The sequence below is a fragment of the Nyctereutes procyonoides genome, unplaced genomic scaffold (assembly GCF_905146905.1).
Source record: "Nyctereutes procyonoides isolate TBG_1078 unplaced genomic scaffold, NYPRO_anot_genome, whole genome shotgun sequence".
NCBI classification, from domain to species: Eukaryota; Metazoa; Chordata; class Mammalia; order Carnivora; family Canidae; genus Nyctereutes; species Nyctereutes procyonoides.
This window is the reverse complement of record NW_026575047.1, coordinates 34,982,316-35,000,211: the sequence shown is the minus strand read 5'-3', so window position 1 is coordinate 35,000,211 and position 17,896 is coordinate 34,982,316. Positions and strand designations below refer to the sequence as shown.

Below are 17,896 nucleotides of genomic sequence, written 5' to 3'. Positions count from 1 at the left end.
TTGGAAATATGTCCTTTCCCCCTATACTATCCAACTGGCAAAAATTACAAAAGAATGGAATCATTATTGGTAGGAAAGTGGGAAAACAGACACACTCCCATCGTGCCTTGCAGGGTAAATTTGGTGGTATCTACGAGAAGGGACCTATGTCATTGCTCTACCAATGCTGAGATGACCCTGCAGAAACACCAGCACTTGTGGGTAGAGAATCACATACAAGGGCATTCTGGGCAGGAGCCCCAACCTGAAAACAACCTCAGTGCTCCCGTTTGAGGACTGGCTGATGAAATATTGTGCAGCCACTTTAAAGAATGAAGTAGCACCATACGTACTGACTTGGAAACATATTTCTGATATCCACGATACATTAAAAAACAGCCTATGTAATTAAATATACAACATGAGCTCCAACTGTTTCTCTATATAGAAAAATACCTAGAATAAAAGGCACTGGTGTGTTATCAGTTGGTTCTTGGAGGTGGGTCCTGGGTAGGAAGGGAGACTTATTTTTATTTCATAACTTAAAAAAAATTTTAAATGTGTTTGTGGGTGAATTTTACTATAATTTTAGAGATTTTTATAGACCTTTCAAATTTCTTTAATGAAGATGGGCTGGTTTTGTCATAGCCATTAAAAAAAAATAGAGATACCAGGATAAAAGAGCCCAGCACATGATGTTTGGTACTTAAAAGGGTGGGCTTCACACACTTGGGAAGTTTTCTGAGGTGGTTCCTCATTCTCCAGCAACTCCTGGACCCCGAGTGTGGCGTATGTAAATCCAGACATCAGAACTCTACCTCTTGGCCCTCAAACTGAGGGAGAGTGTACCTGATGATGCTAGAAGTTTAATTCTAAACGATCTGACAGAACTGCAACACTGCTTTCCAAATTAACTGGTCTTGAATCATGAACATGAACATGCATCTTTTTTGCCTAAAAGGAAAGTTGTAAATGGGTATCTTCTGCTTTTACCTGGACTTAAGAAGATAGAGCTTTGTTTCCAATAAGTCATAGTCTGTAAACAGAGCGCTGGCCAGCAAGGAGCCAGTGAGGGGCTAGCCAGAGTGACACCAGGGCCGCATGGAGGTGCATCGGGGACATCGGGAGTGAGGACAGCCCCTCCCTCGGCTTCCCCTCACTCTGCCATCCCTAAAGGGAGGAGGGGGCTGTGGGCCTCACCCACTGTGAGACTGAGGCCCTGTCACCTTCCCTGGCAGGGATGGGGGTTTCACTGGAAAGCAGCATGGCTTCAGGGTGATTTTCACCTTCAGTCATACAGAGTTCACGGATACAATCACACACCCCACTGGGGGCTTCTAGACTCTGCAACCACCACTCTCCTCCCAGTGGAGAGGGCGGGGCCACATCCTGCTGTCTACCTGCTGGCCCTCCGGCCCGTGCCCGTGGCTACTGGGGGCTGTGCTGCTGCTCCCTCCCTGCCAGCCCTGGGCACGCTGGGCGGTGGCAGGCACCCACAGTCCCTCTGCACCGCAGGGCTCTGCTAGCACACCACTCGCCACGGCCTGCCCCTCAGCCGCCCCGTGCCGACCATGCCATGACCCCTCCCCACCTGGTGCTTCGCCACTTTTGCTTCCGTGTTCCTCTCTGTGAACATCAGGCCCACTTGCTCCTGCTCGCCTTTCTCCAACTAAATGGCTCCCAAATGAGCTCCTTCTACTCAGCCCTTGGAAACTGTATTCTTGGCAACCCAAGCTCGTGGCCATCTGCCTCTTGCAGGCTGTGACCCGGCTGTGTCCGTGTCTTCCTCAGGGGGACCACCACCCCAGCAGGGGCTACTCCTTCCTCCAGTGGCACTGGTTGTGGACCTCGGTCCCTGGCCCAGGGCTGCCTTCACACACCTGTCCTGTCACTGTGCTCTGCAGCGTTGGACTAGCATCTCCCTCTCCCCAGTCCCGTCCCACTTCCCCACGCTGTGGTCCACCCTGTTGCCACTTCCATCCACCCTGCCATAGTGCAGCCGTCACCCAATTTCAAGTCCCCTCTCTAAAGAACCTCAGAAGGCTCCCCGTTGGTCACCAATTTCGGAGCCACTTATTCCATCTGTGAAAGCACATTCCAAAATCTATTTTGGGGAGCAGCTCATCCAAGGAAGAATCCTGGTGAATGATATGAAGGGTAAATACTTTTGATAGAAGAATATGATAATTTTCTGCTACAGATTGGCTGAGCTCACCTGCCAGTATCTCCTTACCCCATTCTGGGGACTTTTCAGAAAGTGGAGCAAAAGGAGGCCTGTGTGTCCTTCAGAGCGTGTATCTCAGAGCACAGCAGCTGAGCTCTGTGGGTACCCCCCTCCAATACAGAAAGACACAAACTGTCTTCACATTTGAAATGGTGGTGACGAGGTTTTCTCTGGATGTCAGGAACGCAGGCTATAGCTCTGGAGGCCTCCCAGTGCGTGCTCCAAGTGGCCATACTGGTTCCAGGAAAGAACACTGTAAAGGCAAAGTGGTCACGGTGGCTGACACCAACAGGAGCAGAAGACAAGTCTTTGGTTGGTTTGATTGTTTATTTTTAAAGGAAGCTCCATGCCCATCATGGGGCTTGAACTCATGACCCTGGGATCAGGAGGCAAGTTCTTAGAGTGTCTCGATGGTGATTAAGGGTCCCCGTGCTGGAGTGACCAGAGTCTGGATTCAGGAATCCTGACTCTTACCACGTACTGACAGCAGAACCTCCAGCCTCTCTGTAGTTCAGGAAATGGGACTCATAAGAGCCATGATCTGTGAAATGGGAATAGCAGTGAGCACTGGGCGAGCACAGTGCCTGGCATGCAGAACTCAATACAACCAGTCCTTGCTTTCCCTGCGACCCTGATCCAAAGACGTGGCCTTAGCACTCATCCAAAGACAGGGCCTATTGCAGTGGCCTAGCTCCGATTGGCAGTAGGTTTCCTCTGTGGGGTCTGGGCTGTGGTCAAGGGCAGGGGACAGATGATGGGGTCAGCAGAGACACACAGCCTTGTGGGGCTTTCGGTGCTCTCTCTGCCACAGAGGAGGGGCTGGCCTGAGGTGATGCTCCCTTGGTTCTGACATTCTGTGGATCCAAATGCCAGCATGGAGCTCAGCCACATGGAGCTCCTCCTCAGTGCCACTGAGTATCTAAGGCCACCCTGGGTATCCAGCAGTGTAAGAGACCCGGCTCCTTCCTCAAGGAGCTCACTGACTGGCAGGGGCATGGAGAGCCAGGTCACGATTCCATGTGGTTTATATTAGGATAGGGAGACGAGCACAGGGCTGAGAGGTGGCCATGCAGCCCAGGAGGGACTCCAGGGGTGGGAGGAACAGTGTCAGGAGGGAACTCTTTCTGGAAGGAGCCACAACATTTATCAAAGTGGACCAGGATAATTCCAGCCATTTTAACAGATTTGAGTCATTCCCTGATCGGTTTCATAAACTTACTTTGCCCCCCGTTCAGTTACTTTTCCTTTGGAAACACGCTTCTCTAGCGCCAGGTCGAAATAGATTCTGAGTCATATAGCAATACACAAAAGAAATGTAACTGGAAACCATTATTTGGGATGAAACGTCACATTGGCCAGAAATGTGTGTTCATTTCTCACCCGGGGTTGCGCTAACCGTGTGTAGAGACACTCATGGAAAGTTGGCCTGTTTTTTAGCAATGCTGGGTGGAGTTTGTCCAGGGACTTGTATCTTCACATGTGAATTAAGACATATTTTTGCATTCTGCCAAAGGCAGGGAAGAAAACAACCTCCTTCTGCTGCAACCACTTTGGGCCACTTGTTCACAGCATGCTTCCAGGATATTCTCTGAGGAATGCTCATAAGTTTTAGGCAAAAAAATAAAAAAATAAAAAAAATAAATTTCTCTGGCCAAATACATTTGGGAAGCATAGTTTAAACAAAGATAAAGAAGTTTCATCACTTACATCTTCTCGGAGAATTCAGTAGGCTTCTCTAGGAGAGGAAAACAGGACACGAAGTTTCCCACATTATTGACCACAGAATTTTTGTTTCATGGATGCGTCTCTGGGGAGGTGTGAGCTCTGAAGATATTTTGGGAAATGCTGACCTGTAGGTATGTTGCATTTCAGCATTCCTGCTGGTGACTCTGAAGAAATGAATCCCCCACTTTGCAAAGCAGAACTCTGAAGCTCAGAAGAGGAAACCAAGACCATCTGAGAAACAACCTGAATGTCCAGAATTACTGCAGAAACAACCAGAGACTGAGACAACGGCAAGTCTGCATCAGTACCAGAAACTAGGAGTCAGCCGTAAACAGACTAGCAAGGTGAGATTTGGGGGTATCTGGTTTGGACAAGATGGGATGGAGGAAAGAGCTGACCAAGACATGAGCTCCTGTACCTGTACATGGGGAAGAACCTCCAGTAAGGCCAATCTATGAGCTTCTAGCTGAAGTGGCTTGAGATTAGTGAGGAATGGGGGCAAATCATGAGGGCGAGCCAGGCCAGGAGGCCTACGCCTCCCAGAAGTAGCATAGTGGCCAAATGCTACTGCATCCTATCAGGGCCATTTGTGACTTCATCTCCTGCCCCCACATCTATCCTTGGGTACAAACAACTCTTGGTCAGGTAACAACAAAGGGAAGCATTCCTCTCCTGACCTCGGCAGGGCATGACAGATAGCACCAGAACCCACATGGCCAGCAATGGGACCATCCAAAGCCTCAACAATGCACAAGCACATGGTGGCCTCTCGAGGGCAAGCCCCGTGGAAAGAATCATAAGCATGAGAGAAAGAGGAGGCTGACCGGAGGCATCATAGCAGGTGCTCCCACTAAAGAAAAAGAGTTTCTTTATTAAAAAAAAAAAAAGGGGAGAGGAAAAACCCCTAAACTCAACAACCCAGCATGACACAAGAGAACATCATATTTACAAAAAAGACACAAAGGCACAGTTTTAATTTAGCAAGTGTTGAGTTCACATGAAACACACCATTGTGGAGTTAAAAAAAAAATTAAATGAAAATCATACGGCGAGGATCCGGACTGAGAAACACCCCAAAGAATTTGGGAGAAAAGGATAAAGAAACCTATGTAAGAGGCAGGGAGAGTGGACGCGGGAAATTGATATGGCTGCAGGTGTGAGCGAAGCAGGCTGAGCAGCAGCAAGCTGGAAAAATCCAAATGAGCTTCCCCATGGAGAAGAAAGACTTGAGTGTGCAAGCCGCAAGGGCCCACCCAACACCAAGTGAGATGAATGAAAATAGACTTGCCCTGGACGCCATCTGAGCGAAAGTCTTGAATTCCAGGGATAAACTCAAAACAACCTATAGCTCTCATGGTGGGAGAAAGGAGAAGCAGGCTGCCCAGGGAAGAAAAACAAAAGCCTGTCTCAGGCCTCTTTGGAGAGGGAGCCCCATGACCCAGGAGCCCCCAGGGCAGCCACAGGGGAGCCACAGGGAGGATCACTCGGCCGGTCAAGGAATTGTGGATGGCGCACCCACTCACTCTTCTTGCAAGAGACTACAGGCTCCTCCTGCCAAGGGAAGATATAACATCACGGAGGGGACACTGTTTAGAGTAAATGAGGTGAGCAATGCAGCCCATGGGGCCAACCAGGGATGGGTGACCACCTTCTTGCAAGATAGATGATGTCAGACAGTGACCACATACCTGAACTCTCTGTTATGGATCTAAAGCCCCAGGTCATCTCCACTCTTAGCACAGGTGAGGGGAGGCGGTCTTGTGGGACCCATAAGTGCGGGGATCCTAGAATTGTCTTGGGTCCAAGTCCCGTCAGCCATGCATGCAGCGTGCACCTGCCTTTCCGGCATCCTATATCCCCTCTCCTTCTGCAAGCACTGCCCCGATTCGACATCACAATTTCTTCCTGGGTGAGTCTACTCCGGTCCACCAGCCTTTGGGCCCATCCCTGTTCCTCCCACTTTCCTCCAACATGCAGATTGATCTTTAAAAACCTTCAGTGGCCTTCACTGATGCTCCATGGGATGGAGAGCAGCGTCCAAACTCCCAGCCTGGCCCATGAGGCCCCGATCCCAGGATTGGCCTCCTGCCCACTCAGCCATCATCCTCAGTGGCCACAGCAAAGTGCACACAGCTGCCAGCACAGCACCCCTCCCACCAGCAGAGAGCAGAGCACTGTGGTGAGAGCACCAGGAAGGCCTGGTCTCTCAGCCAGGCCAGAAGCTGAGCTACTTAATGACATTGTGTGCATCCTCTGGCAGCTCCTCTGTAGGACAGGGTGGGAACAGGCCAATACTTCTTTGGGTTTCTTGCAAAAATGAAATAATGTAACGCAGCACACAAAGGGCTGTTCCTGGAGCCTAGTGCGTGGCAGGCACTCGCCAATGGAGCCATGGTCATTACTCAAACCCTGTGCCCTCATCCATGCAGCCCTGTGCTTGCCGAGTATTTTTTCAATTAGGAAATTCCTACATTTTCTTCATGTCTACACTTCTGCGCAGGTGTTACTCTCTCCTTGCCTGTGGGGCTTTCAGTGGGGCTGGCCCCAGGGAGGATGACAGAGGAGCCAAGCTCCACACTCGCAGCAGAAGGGCTCTCCCCTCGGCCTGCTTCCCTCTCTGTACTTTGCCGTGACCTGCGTGCCTACCTGTTTCCCCCACTGGACCATGAGTTCCCAGGGTAGGACCTGTGGCAGACTAGCTGCCATAGGGTCTCCAGGCTTAGCAAGGTGCCCAGCCCACAGCAGGAGCTGGAAAACCTCCACTGGGGAACCAAAACAGGGACTTTACCCTCACCAGGAAGGAGCATCCAGGAGGCTTTGCCAACTGTTGCTCTGCATCTCGGAGCTCAGGTCCCGGCTTTACTGTCTGACCCAGCATCAGATCCAGGGCCTGAACAGGAGCCCGATCCCTGATGTGCTCATGTGCCATGGACAGGTCAGGGTGGCCCAGGGTAAAAGGAAGCAGGGATCCTGCCACCACCTTGTGAGTCGGCAGCCTCAGTTCAGACAAAGTGGCTTTGGGAGATTTTCAAATGAAGGCAAACAAAGACACTGTGTTCAACAAGCAAAGTGCAAGAAGTATGGGGCTTTTGTGGGTGAGCTTGTGGGAGGGCTGAGCGGTTTGGTGAAATGACAGCACTGGCGTGGCCCCTACACATCCTGGCCCAAAACCCCAAGTCACCTCCAGCCTCTGGCATGCTGTGGCCCAGGCTTTCTGATGGTCCAGCAGCAAAGTGAAGAAAAGCACCAGCCTCACAGCTGAGAAAGCACGCAGGGGTGCCAGCACCAGGGCCCCCTCCTGAGCACATGGGCCCAGACGGAGTGGTCAGATCCGGTCAGGCTCCCCATCCCCTACCAGTTCTCCAGACATCTCCCCCACAGATCATTAGGTGATGAAGGTAGCCAGAGGGCAGTTCCTGAAGGAGAGGCCTGCGTGAAGTGGCTGCTGGTTCAAAGCTGGACGTCTGTCTGACGTGCAAGGTAGCAAGGCAACAACAACCAGGGGTGGGCAAGAAATGACATCTTCTCAGTTTCAGAATTTCCTTTTGACTCTGAATATATCTCATGAGATAGAAGGTGCACCCCATTACGTGCAACTTCTTCCTCACTCCTGGATTCTGCTGACCACAGTGTATCTGCCCCATCAGACTGAAGCAGCGCAGGATCTGATGAGGGGGCTGTCCCTGGAACCTCGCTCTTTCTTCCTGCCACACCCCAACACTTCAAAGGAAACCCACATAGTGCACGGTGCAGCAAGGCAAACCAGGAAGGCCACCGCATTACAGACAGGGCTCGGAACACGGGATGGTGCCGTAGTGCTCATGTTCCCAGCGTGGTCAGCGTGTCCCAGGCAGAGCTCTTGGGGCACGGCCGGCCAGCATATGCCACACACGGGTCGTCTAAGACCCCTTTCTGGCACCCCCTCTGCTCACCTGTAGAGATTTCCAAGGTCGCCAGTGGATATTCTTGGCAACATTGGTGCTTAGGACTTCCTCCTTTCCAACCATGTCATCGTTTATAATTAAGGAGCTTGGGGTGTGCAGGGACAGCACTCCTCGAGAACATTCACAAGGCTCCATGCAAGCGGAGGGAGAGTCACTGCTCCAGTGCTCCAGTTTCATGACCTTATCCTAGGGTGAGCGTGCCAATGACCTCACTCTGGCCACCTCATTGAGGCCAGATGACTCTCTCTTCCATCTTAAAAGATTTCTGGGAAAGTAGATTGTATCAACGCCTTTGGAAATTCTGGCAAGAAATTATTTCCCACATCTACCCTCTAGGTCAACTATTCTTCTGTCTCTTCCCTCCTTTCCTTCATCCATAAATCCATCTGTCCATCTGTCCAGTCTTCAGGAAACATACTATGCACCAGATCTGAGCTAAGCAGTGGGGTGGGCAAATGAATGCAGCCCACACGTGGTCTTGAGAGATCTCCAAGGGATGCACACACAGCATCATATGTGCTAAGAATGTAGTTATCGACCAAGGAACAGCATATTATCAGCCACAGAACAAGGCAGCATAAGCTAAGTATCCTGGGTCAGACGCTTAACTGATTTGAGCCATCCAGGCACCCTCAGACCGATTTCTTTAAAACATCATTTTCTCTGATTACAAAACTCACGTAAAAGCTGGGCAAAGGCAGGAGTGAAGAGAGAAGAAAAAAGTAGCAATACTCTGCTGCTCAGGAATAACAATGGCTAACACTGTATGTACAGTTTAAAAATGTACAGATACATTCCTCACTTATAACAAAAATAAACTTGGGGTCATGATGTTTACGTTGTATAGCCTGCTATTCTTTTTCACTTCTTAGCACTTTGCTTCATTCTTTTTTTTAATATGCTGATGCTTTTATTTCTATAGGATAAATTCAAAGTAGTGATGTTGAATAGTCAACAGGTGTGCACATACTAATTGTTAGCACAGGGAGCTATATAGTTTTTTCTGAAAGATTGTAGCAATTCCTGTTCCCATCAGCCCATGCTCTTCCAATCTCCATCAGAATTGGTCTTTTACAATTTATCACTCTTTTACAATTTTTGCATCTCCAGGGGGTGAAAATGGCATCTCATTTCTGTTATCATTTGCATTACTCTTACTGCTAGAGGGTTGAGCACTTTTTTTTCTACTTACTGTCCATCTGTATTTTATGAGACATTTATTGAATCTCACTTTGCTTCATGCTTAAGTGTCCTTTGAAAGCACGCCGAGTTTGTGGTCATCCAGTATCACATCAAATAGATACTCCATGCTATTTTTAACCAATTCTGTCACTGAAATTTAGACTAATTTAGTGATCTCACAATTATTAGGAATGTTTATTTTTTTAAATATTTTATTTATTTATTCAAGAGAGACACACAGAGAGAGGCAGAGACACAGGCAGAGGGAGAAGCAGGCTCCCTTCAGGGAGCTTGATGCAGGACTTGATCTCAGGACCCTGGGATCAAGACCTGAGCCAAAGGCAGACACTCAACCACTGAGCCACTCAGGCATCCCTATAAATAATGTTTAAATGTGTAACACATACACATCTTTGATTAATTCCCTAAAATAAATTCCTAGAAGTGCAACTCCTGCATGTTGGGGAACGCACATTTTAAAGCATTTGGTAATATTGCCAAACTAATCCATAGAAGGTCTGTAGTGCCTTGTAATATTCCCACTAGCTGTGCATCAAAGTGTCCATTTTTCTGAACCTTACCAACACTGTGTATTTTGTCTTGGTTACTTTCTGCCACTTGATAGGTAAGAGGAGACAGTATCAAATTATTTTAATTTGCAGTTCTAACAGGGAACTAAACTTCTCCCATCTGCTAAGTGTGTATATGTATTTATATTTATATATGTTTTTAATCCCCTGTTCATATCCTTTGCTCATTTCTCCCTACTGAGCTAAAATCTGCCTTTTGGTAACTTTCCTCTTTTGGTCCAAATTGTGCCTTCTGGACCTATCCTAAGTAAGATTAATTCCTCCTTCATATAACACCCCCTCAAATACTTCAAGACAGAAATCATGTCTTGCTTTCTCTAATATAAACACCCCCAGCTCCTTCAATCCTTTCTCACATGGCACAGTTACAAGGGCAGTCACTGAAGACTTCATGCCGCAGTGCTACTGCCCCAATACCCTGTCCACACAAACGCTCATGAGGCCAGACCTCATGTGACTCCAGGAAAGCCTGCTGGGGTCACCTGGGCAGGTGGGTGTGATCACCGCCCTGCATCTTGGGCCTCAGACTCCTCTCTTCTGCTCGTCCTCAAGGATCCTCTGAGTTAGACTCATGATGATCATGCATTTCTCATGATATTGTAGGCCTGGAGCCCAAATAAAGTGGTCAGAAGGAGAGTACTTGAGGCCATAAATAGGGTGAGGAATTTGCCTGGTATAAGAAGAATGATTAATGAATTCAGAAAAGGAACACATTAAGAATGAGATGGGCCCTTGGAACGGGGGTCCCAAGAGCTGGATTTGGTGGTACTGACCCACCCTAAGATGAGTGTCCTTCAGGAAGCTCTCCTAACCCAGGCATCCACCCTTGGTCCCCAGGGCCGGCTGCCTTACCACATTCTCTTGTGGTCATCTGTGTACGTGCTGGGCCCCCAGCCACACATCTCTATACTCCCTGAGGGACAGGTCTATGTCTGGTACTGGAGAGTCTAGCTCAGCAATGGGCACACATCACACCATCATAAGTGCTCCGTGAGCTGAGCTGCTGCAGGAAGTCTCTCTCTAGGCTGTCCACACCTTTTCTCGTTTGCCTTTCATCGAACAACCTTCCAATACGAACCTGTTCTCACAAGGACCTCAGAATCTCACAGGTTCCCTGGACAACAGACATGAGCATCCATGTCAGAGACAAGGTAACCCCATGGTATTACTGGATTGCACCTGGTGGAGACTTCAGCTTCTGAGGACTCATCCACATTCACTGGGGCTGACCAATTCTAGAGCAGGACTGTTTCTACATCTACATTGCTGAAGTTCACCCTCTGACCACTGTGAAGCAGTGGTGCTTTATGAGTTCCTGTCTTGAGTGTAGCTGGGGGCTTTCAGACAAGCAGCACCACAATTTTGTGCAATATGGTTTAAGTAGAAAAAAATATATATAAATAAAAAAATACATAAATTAAAAAAATATACATACACATATGTATATATGTCAACCTGAATATACGCATATATACAGCCAACGTAAACCCAGCCAGCTCCCACAAACATTAAATTAAACTTCACAATATGACTTATTTACCTCGGCTACTATTACCTGACATGTCACATCTGGATTTCAACACAGATTTACAAGGAATGCTAAAAGGCAAGAAAACACACAGCCTGGGGAGACAAAGTAAGCCTCATATCCAGACTTAGATATGACACAGACCTTGAAATTACTAGACAGGGAATTTAAAATAACTATAATGAATACGTTAAGAACTCTAATGGGAGAACAGACAATCGCAAAAACAGATGGGTAATGCAAGTAGAGGGACAGAAACACTAGGAGGAAAGCAGAAGGAAATGCTAGAAATAACAAACACTGTAGAAATGAGGACTGCCTTTGATACATTCATCAGTAGACTGGATAGTGCCAAGGAAAGAAGTAGTGAGCCTGAAGACATGTCAATTGAAACCCCCAAAACCAAAATACAAAGAGAAAAAAAGAGTGCAAAAATCCAGAACACAATACCCCCAACTCATAGTACAATTTCAAATGATATAACACATGTGTAATACCAATACCAAAAGGAGAAAAAAGAACCAACGGAATATGTGAAAAACAATGTCCAAGAATTTTTCAAAATGAATGACATCAAACCACAGACACAGGAAGCTCAGACATGATCAAGCAGTATAAATAACCAAAAAGCAAAACAAAATGAAGTACTGAGGTTTTCTGCAGAAACCCAGAGAAAGGAAAAAATCTTGAAAGAAGCCAGAAAACGAAAAAAAAAAAAAAAAAAAAAAAAAAGCCCCACACCATCTGTAAAAACAAGGATAAGAGTTATGTGGACTTCTCATCAGAAACCATGAAAACAAGAAGAGAGAATATTTGTTTATTTATTTATAAATTCATTCACTCACTCAGTCATTCATTCAGTAGGCTCTACACCCAGCATGGAGCCCAATGTGGGGCTCAAACTCATGACCATGAGATCCAGACCTGAGTCAAGATCAAGAGTCAGACCCTTAACAGACTGAGACAGCCAGGAGTCCCAAGATGAGAGAATATTTAAAGTGTTGGAGGAAAATAAGCACTAACCTAAAATCCTATATTCAGTAAAATTATCCTTCAAGACTGAAGGAGAAAGAATGACCTTCTATGAAAAATAAAAATAGAAAGAATTCATCACCAGCAGAGCTGTCCTGTAAGAAATGTTAAAAGATGTTCTTCAGGAAGAAGGAAACGATGTGGGTTAGAAATACGTATCTGGGGCAGCCTGGGTGGTTCAGCGGTTTGGCGCCGCCTTCAGCACAGAACCTGATCCTGGAGACCCAGGATCGAGTCCCACATTGGGCTCCCTGCATGGAGCCTGCTTCTCCCTCTGCCTGTGTCTCTGCCTCTCTTTCTCTCTCTCATGAATAAATAGATTAAAAAAAAAAAGAAACACAGATCTGCATGAAGGAAAGAGTGTCAGAGAAAGAATAAATTAAGGTATGATGAACTTTTTTAGTTTTATTACTCTTTATTGAGCTAATGTATTTCTGTTTGTTCCAAGTAATAATAATAACAACCATGTGCAGGTTAATTAGATAAGTGAACTGTAGGGGATCAGAACTCCAGGAAATGGAAGGAGGAGGAAGGAAAGCCGAATGACAGAGTCCTTGCATTACCCATGAAGTGGTACAATATTACTTGAAAGTAGATTTACATTAGTTGTAAATGTGTATTTAGAACTTAAGGCAAATAGTAAAGATAGATTTTTTTTAAAGATTTTATTTATTTATTTTGGTAGGGAGCAGGGGGAAAGGCAGAGGGAGAGAGAATCTCAAGCAGACTCCTCACTGAGTGCAGAATCCAAAAAGGGCTCGATCCCACAACACTGAGATCATGATCTAAGCCAAAATCAAAGTCAGACACTCAACTGACTGAGTCACCCAGGTTCTCCAGTAAAGATATTTCTAAAGAAATATAATTGATATGCTAAGTCAAGAGAGAATATGAAATCCCATAAAATGTTCAATGAAAACTAGAGAAGGCAGAGAGGAGGAGAAGAAAAGAAGGAACAAATACAATGAATAGAAAAACATGCTAGGCATTATTAAACTGTGTCAATAATCACATTAAATGTTAATGGTCTAAATATACCAATTAAAAGGCAAATTGTCAGAGTGGGTAAAAGCACTAGACCAACGATGTGTTGTCTACAAGGAACTCACATGCCACCATCAAGTGTACAATTCAGTGGTTTTTTGATGGTAGAGTGGTGCAACCATCGCCCCTATCTGATTTCAGAATACCTGTGTCACCTTGAAAAGAAACACCGTACCCATGACAGTCATTCCCCAGCACCCGGAAACCACAAACTACTTTCTGTCTAGGATTTCCCTTGTCTGGATATTGCACAGAAATGAAATCAGGCCACATGCTGCCTGCGTGGCTTCTTCCACTTAGCATGATGTTTTCCAGGCTCCCCAATATGGCAACATGGATCAATCCTTGCTTCCTTGATTGGCTATATAACATTTTATTGTATCTACTTTTTATCTATCTATCTATCTATCTATCTATCTATCTATCTATTCATCAGCTGATGCACACATTCAAGTTGCTTCCACTTTATGGCCACTTTATAGCTATGAACATTTACATGCACGTTTCTTTGCTCTGGGCCCCACTGAGTGCACCCAGGAGTGGGAGTTCTCCATCATATGGCAGCTCTACATCTATCATGGTGAGGACCATCCATCTGGATCCCCCATCAGGGTCAGAAGTACCATGTGAACTACCACCTGGGCTTCACATAGGGCTCCAGGGAACAGACCACAAAAACGGCTGAGGCTCCCACCATCCCTGCAGGATTGCTCTTTTCAAAAACCTCCACTTCAAGAAGTAGGATTTTTTCCAATTATGAAGATGGTTACATTCTAACCACGAAGAAAAATAACAATATCTTTCTGCCTCTTTCCATGGGAATAGATCCCTAGCAAGAAAGCAGGGTAAGGGATGAAGAGCATTTGACTCCCTTGGGATGAGTATGTGGCTTCTGCTTACCTGCTGGGGGCCAGGCCTTGATGTACCCCGTGCAGTGCACCACAGCATACTGGGCCTCCCCTTCTTTCACGGGACCAAGACCATTCCTAAACAAAGAGCATGTGTGAGATGGCTTCTAGCACCTGACAGGGAGGCAAGGCCGCCGATGGCTCCCCTGGGATCTGAGCTACTGGGGTCACACTTACCTTGTGGTTTTGAACACTGCCTTCCTACCACCCTGCTTTTCGTCCTGCTAAGCAGCATCCATCTCCCTTCCCTCCCAGGCCACGCAGCCCTAGTCCCAATGCAGCCCTGATGTGACCCAGATGTGCACACTGCACACCCCTCCCTGTGCTCAGCCCCTCTTCAGAGCCTGCCACCCCGTAGAGCTCACCGCATTTGGGCTTTCTACCAGCATGGCCCCAAACACATGTCAGAAAAGCCTACTGACCTGAACCTTTTCCTCATGGTGGTGATTCGGTTGAGAGGGAGGTGATCCAAAGGAGCATTTCCACACCTACGATTTGATAAATAATTAGAGTGAGTAGAGACTCTAGCAGGTTTGCTACAGCCAGATAGGTGGGTCTTACCTGACCCTCACACACCAACCCAGGTGACCCAACAGCCAGGTCCCTTCCAAAGGGCAGGCTTGGCCTTGCACTCCTTGAGCTGGGTTGTCACTGAAGACCAGGCCAGTGTGACCCACTTGGCAGAGCATGGGGCCCAGCCTGGAGGCTAGAGACACAGGAAGACTCTAGGGGATTGTGGGCATGCACCATGCTACAGATACATGTCTGTGTCACGGGGTGGCTTTCGGGAAAGCAGCGAGGTGGGTGATGACAGCAGTAGTGTCTCTTCGGGCCTCAGCAGAGACAGCAACTCCAAACACATGGTGCCCGTTGGTAAAAAGGAACATCCTCTTGGCTCTGGCCGTAGGTTTGGGAACCCTCCCTCCCGGAGGGGATAACATGACCCCTATGGGCCCTGATAGCCAAGGGCAGAGTGGGGACAGAGAGGGACAGCCTTTCTGAGGGTCCTTCCCAGGGAACCAGGGGACGCGAGGCATCCCACTGCCTGCTCTGGGGGGACCTTTCCAGCCTCTCTTCTCTGTGGCATCTCAGGCTCTGAACAGGTGCACAGTGACCAGGAGTCGATTGCTGCTGGGTCCACCCAGTCGTATGTGGGCAACCAGTTGCCAACTCCATGACAGGTGCCACTCTGCATGTCTTCACACTCAACGTGGCCAAGAAAAGAGTCCACCTGTCCTCTGAGACCTGGGGCAGCTGCCAGCGCATGCCTGTCCCCCGGGAGGGTTGACACAGGACCCCACTGCCTGGGCAAGCTGGAGTGGCCCTCAGTGTCTTCCTCACACTAACCCACTTTATTGGGAGGACAAAGTCCTGTGCTCAGTAGATGGCAGCACTGCCACCTCACAGGTGAATCCAGGTAGTGTGAACTTGGTTGTGCAAAAACCCAGTGGTAGCATGCCCCCCAGGGCGCGCCAGGGCAGGGAGGGGGCGGCCTGAGCTGTGTGACAGGGTGGTGCTCACAGCGTGAAGACTGCTGTGGAAGTGGGCACCGGGATGCTCCCAGGGAGGGTGTTCACAGGGCTTGCCTGGGGCCATAACTCAGAGCTGCCGTGGCTGGCAATGTCCAGGGAACCATGCCGGGCGGGTGTGTGCTCCTGACCCGGGCACCAGGCACCCATGGGCTACACCACGTTAACCAATGGGGTTTTGTCTCCAGGTGGACACCAGCACAAGGGAATCCTGCTGCCCCGCGTGCCCATCTGTCCGATATGCTAGTGCTAAGTTGGATGTAGCTTCATGTATTTTGTCACCTGAAGGCCATCTTGTGACCTGAGGCAGGTGGAAGAGGGAGTCCTGTTCCTGTCTCCTGGAAGAAGGGCCAGCTCTGGCTCTGAGGAGAGGACACCCACCCCTGACTCAAACTGCCCGCTGGCCCCAGGGCCCAGTGTGAGGGTACAGAGTAGGTCTCCTCTCAACACGGGCAGCCCTTGCAAGTCACAGGGGCGGCAGCAAACGGGGAGGGTGGCCTTGTGGGAGGCTCCCCTGAGCCAGCCCAAGACCCTCAAGCAGCTCTGCAGGAAGGGGGAGGAGCTCAGGGACACCATCAAGCTTGGCGTGGGTCCCAAGGACTTTTTAGGAGAGGTGCTCAAGGAGGGCTGTGCGGGGCAGTGGGGAGAGGCTGAGGTGCTGGGGGAGAGGGGGAGGCCCGCCTGGCTCCCCTGCCGGGGGCTCTAGCTCTGGCTGGTCCTGCCTCTGCGGCCGGCACGGCCCAGCCCTCTCATCTGGGACTCATCAGGAGCCTCTGCGGTGATCACGTCTTCCTCCCAGAAATGTCCTGCACCCCCTCGTTCTCTGCCACCTGCCTGCAGCTCCTCCTCGCCTCCCTGCCGCAGGCCTAGCCTGGGGCTCAGACGCCTGGCCTCCCCCCAGAGGCATCTACAGGAGGCTAGCCCTATCTTTCTAATGAAATCTAAGCACTTTTTTTTTTTTTTTTTTTTAAACTGCAGTCACTATTAGCCTATTTCTCGCCTGGCTTATTACTACGGATGGCCTCCTCACTTCCACCCTGTTCTTTCTTGGGAGGTTTATTCTCCACAAGCATGCAGAGTGAAAATTTTAAATGTAATTCGGGACATGTCACTCTTATGATAAAACTCCAACAGCCTCCCATCTCATTCAGAGTAAAAGTCAAAGGCTAGTAAGTAATCTGACATCCTGACCTTCCTAAGGACCATTCCCTCCTCCCCCACCCATTCACTCTGCTCCTGGGAGAGAGCCTTATTGTTCCTTGAGCATGACAAGACATCCCTACCTCAGGGCCTTTGCGCTTGCTGTTCTGTCTACTTGGTGTTTTCTTTCCGCAGATATTCCCAGATGTCCCCACTCAAAACGTCACTTTATCAATGAGTCCTCCCCTAACCAACCTATAAACTAACACATAAACCAACAACTCCTACTACTTCCTTCTTCTTAAATTTTTTTAAAGATTTAAAAAAAAATTTATTTGTTCATGAGTGACACACAGAGAAAAGCAGAGACATAGGCAGAGGGAGAAGCAGGCTCCCTGCCAGGAGCCCGATGTTAGACTCGATCCTAGGACCCCGGGATCACGCCCTGAGCTGAAGGCAGATGTTCAACCACTGAGCCAACCAGGTGAGCCCCTAAGTTTTACTTTCCTCAACAGCTACTATCTGGCGTTCCCTTATCTACTTGGTACTTTTGTCTATGGTGTGTCTCCTGTTCTCAAGTGATGCTCTACACACTCAGGGATTTGCTTTATCAGTGCTGAGCCTGGCACTTTGAAAACCACAGGCACCAGCAGGCCCTCAGTATAAATGCGTTGAGTAACTGAATGAATGAGAACCATCGCCTCATTTTACAGCCTCTGAAACTGTACACACCAGGCAGACGGGCCTGTCAGGCACCTCCCACCGCCCCCCTCCCTACAGGACCTCGGGATACAGGGAGGTCTCGACTGAAGTCTCAAAATCCTTGTTCCTTCTTCTTCAGGGATAGAACCTTCTCTACCCCTGAGCACAGTCATTTGGCATGTCCTCAGCAGCCACGTGCTAACCACACTCCACTGCAGGTCATGGGAGGCCCAGGAAGAAAAACCCAAAGCCCCTATCCTCGGGCAGCCAGCACCTGCTCACAGAGCCATGACACACCCGGAACAACAATCAACAATATTGGAATTAAACACTGATTCTGATGTATGATTTGGTGCAGGAGACACAAGA

At 48.5% G+C, this 17,896-nt stretch overlaps 1 protein-coding gene across 3 annotated transcripts in view; it reads right to left on the bottom strand.

Moving 5' to 3' along the window:
* The window catches only part of ARNT2 (aryl hydrocarbon receptor nuclear translocator 2), a 153,863-nt gene that overhangs the window by 47,184 nt on the left and 88,783 nt on the right, over window positions 1-17,896 (bottom strand). For all 3 annotated transcript variants that reach the window (XM_055326401.1, XM_055326402.1, XM_055326403.1), the window contains exons 7-8: window positions 14,579-14,644; window positions 14,149-14,234 (exon numbers count right to left, since the gene is read on the bottom strand). In XM_055326401.1, coding sequence (XP_055182376.1) covers window positions 14,149-14,234; window positions 14,579-14,644 — 152 coding nt within the window. The remainder of the gene's footprint in view (window positions 1-14,148; window positions 14,235-14,578; window positions 14,645-17,896) is intronic.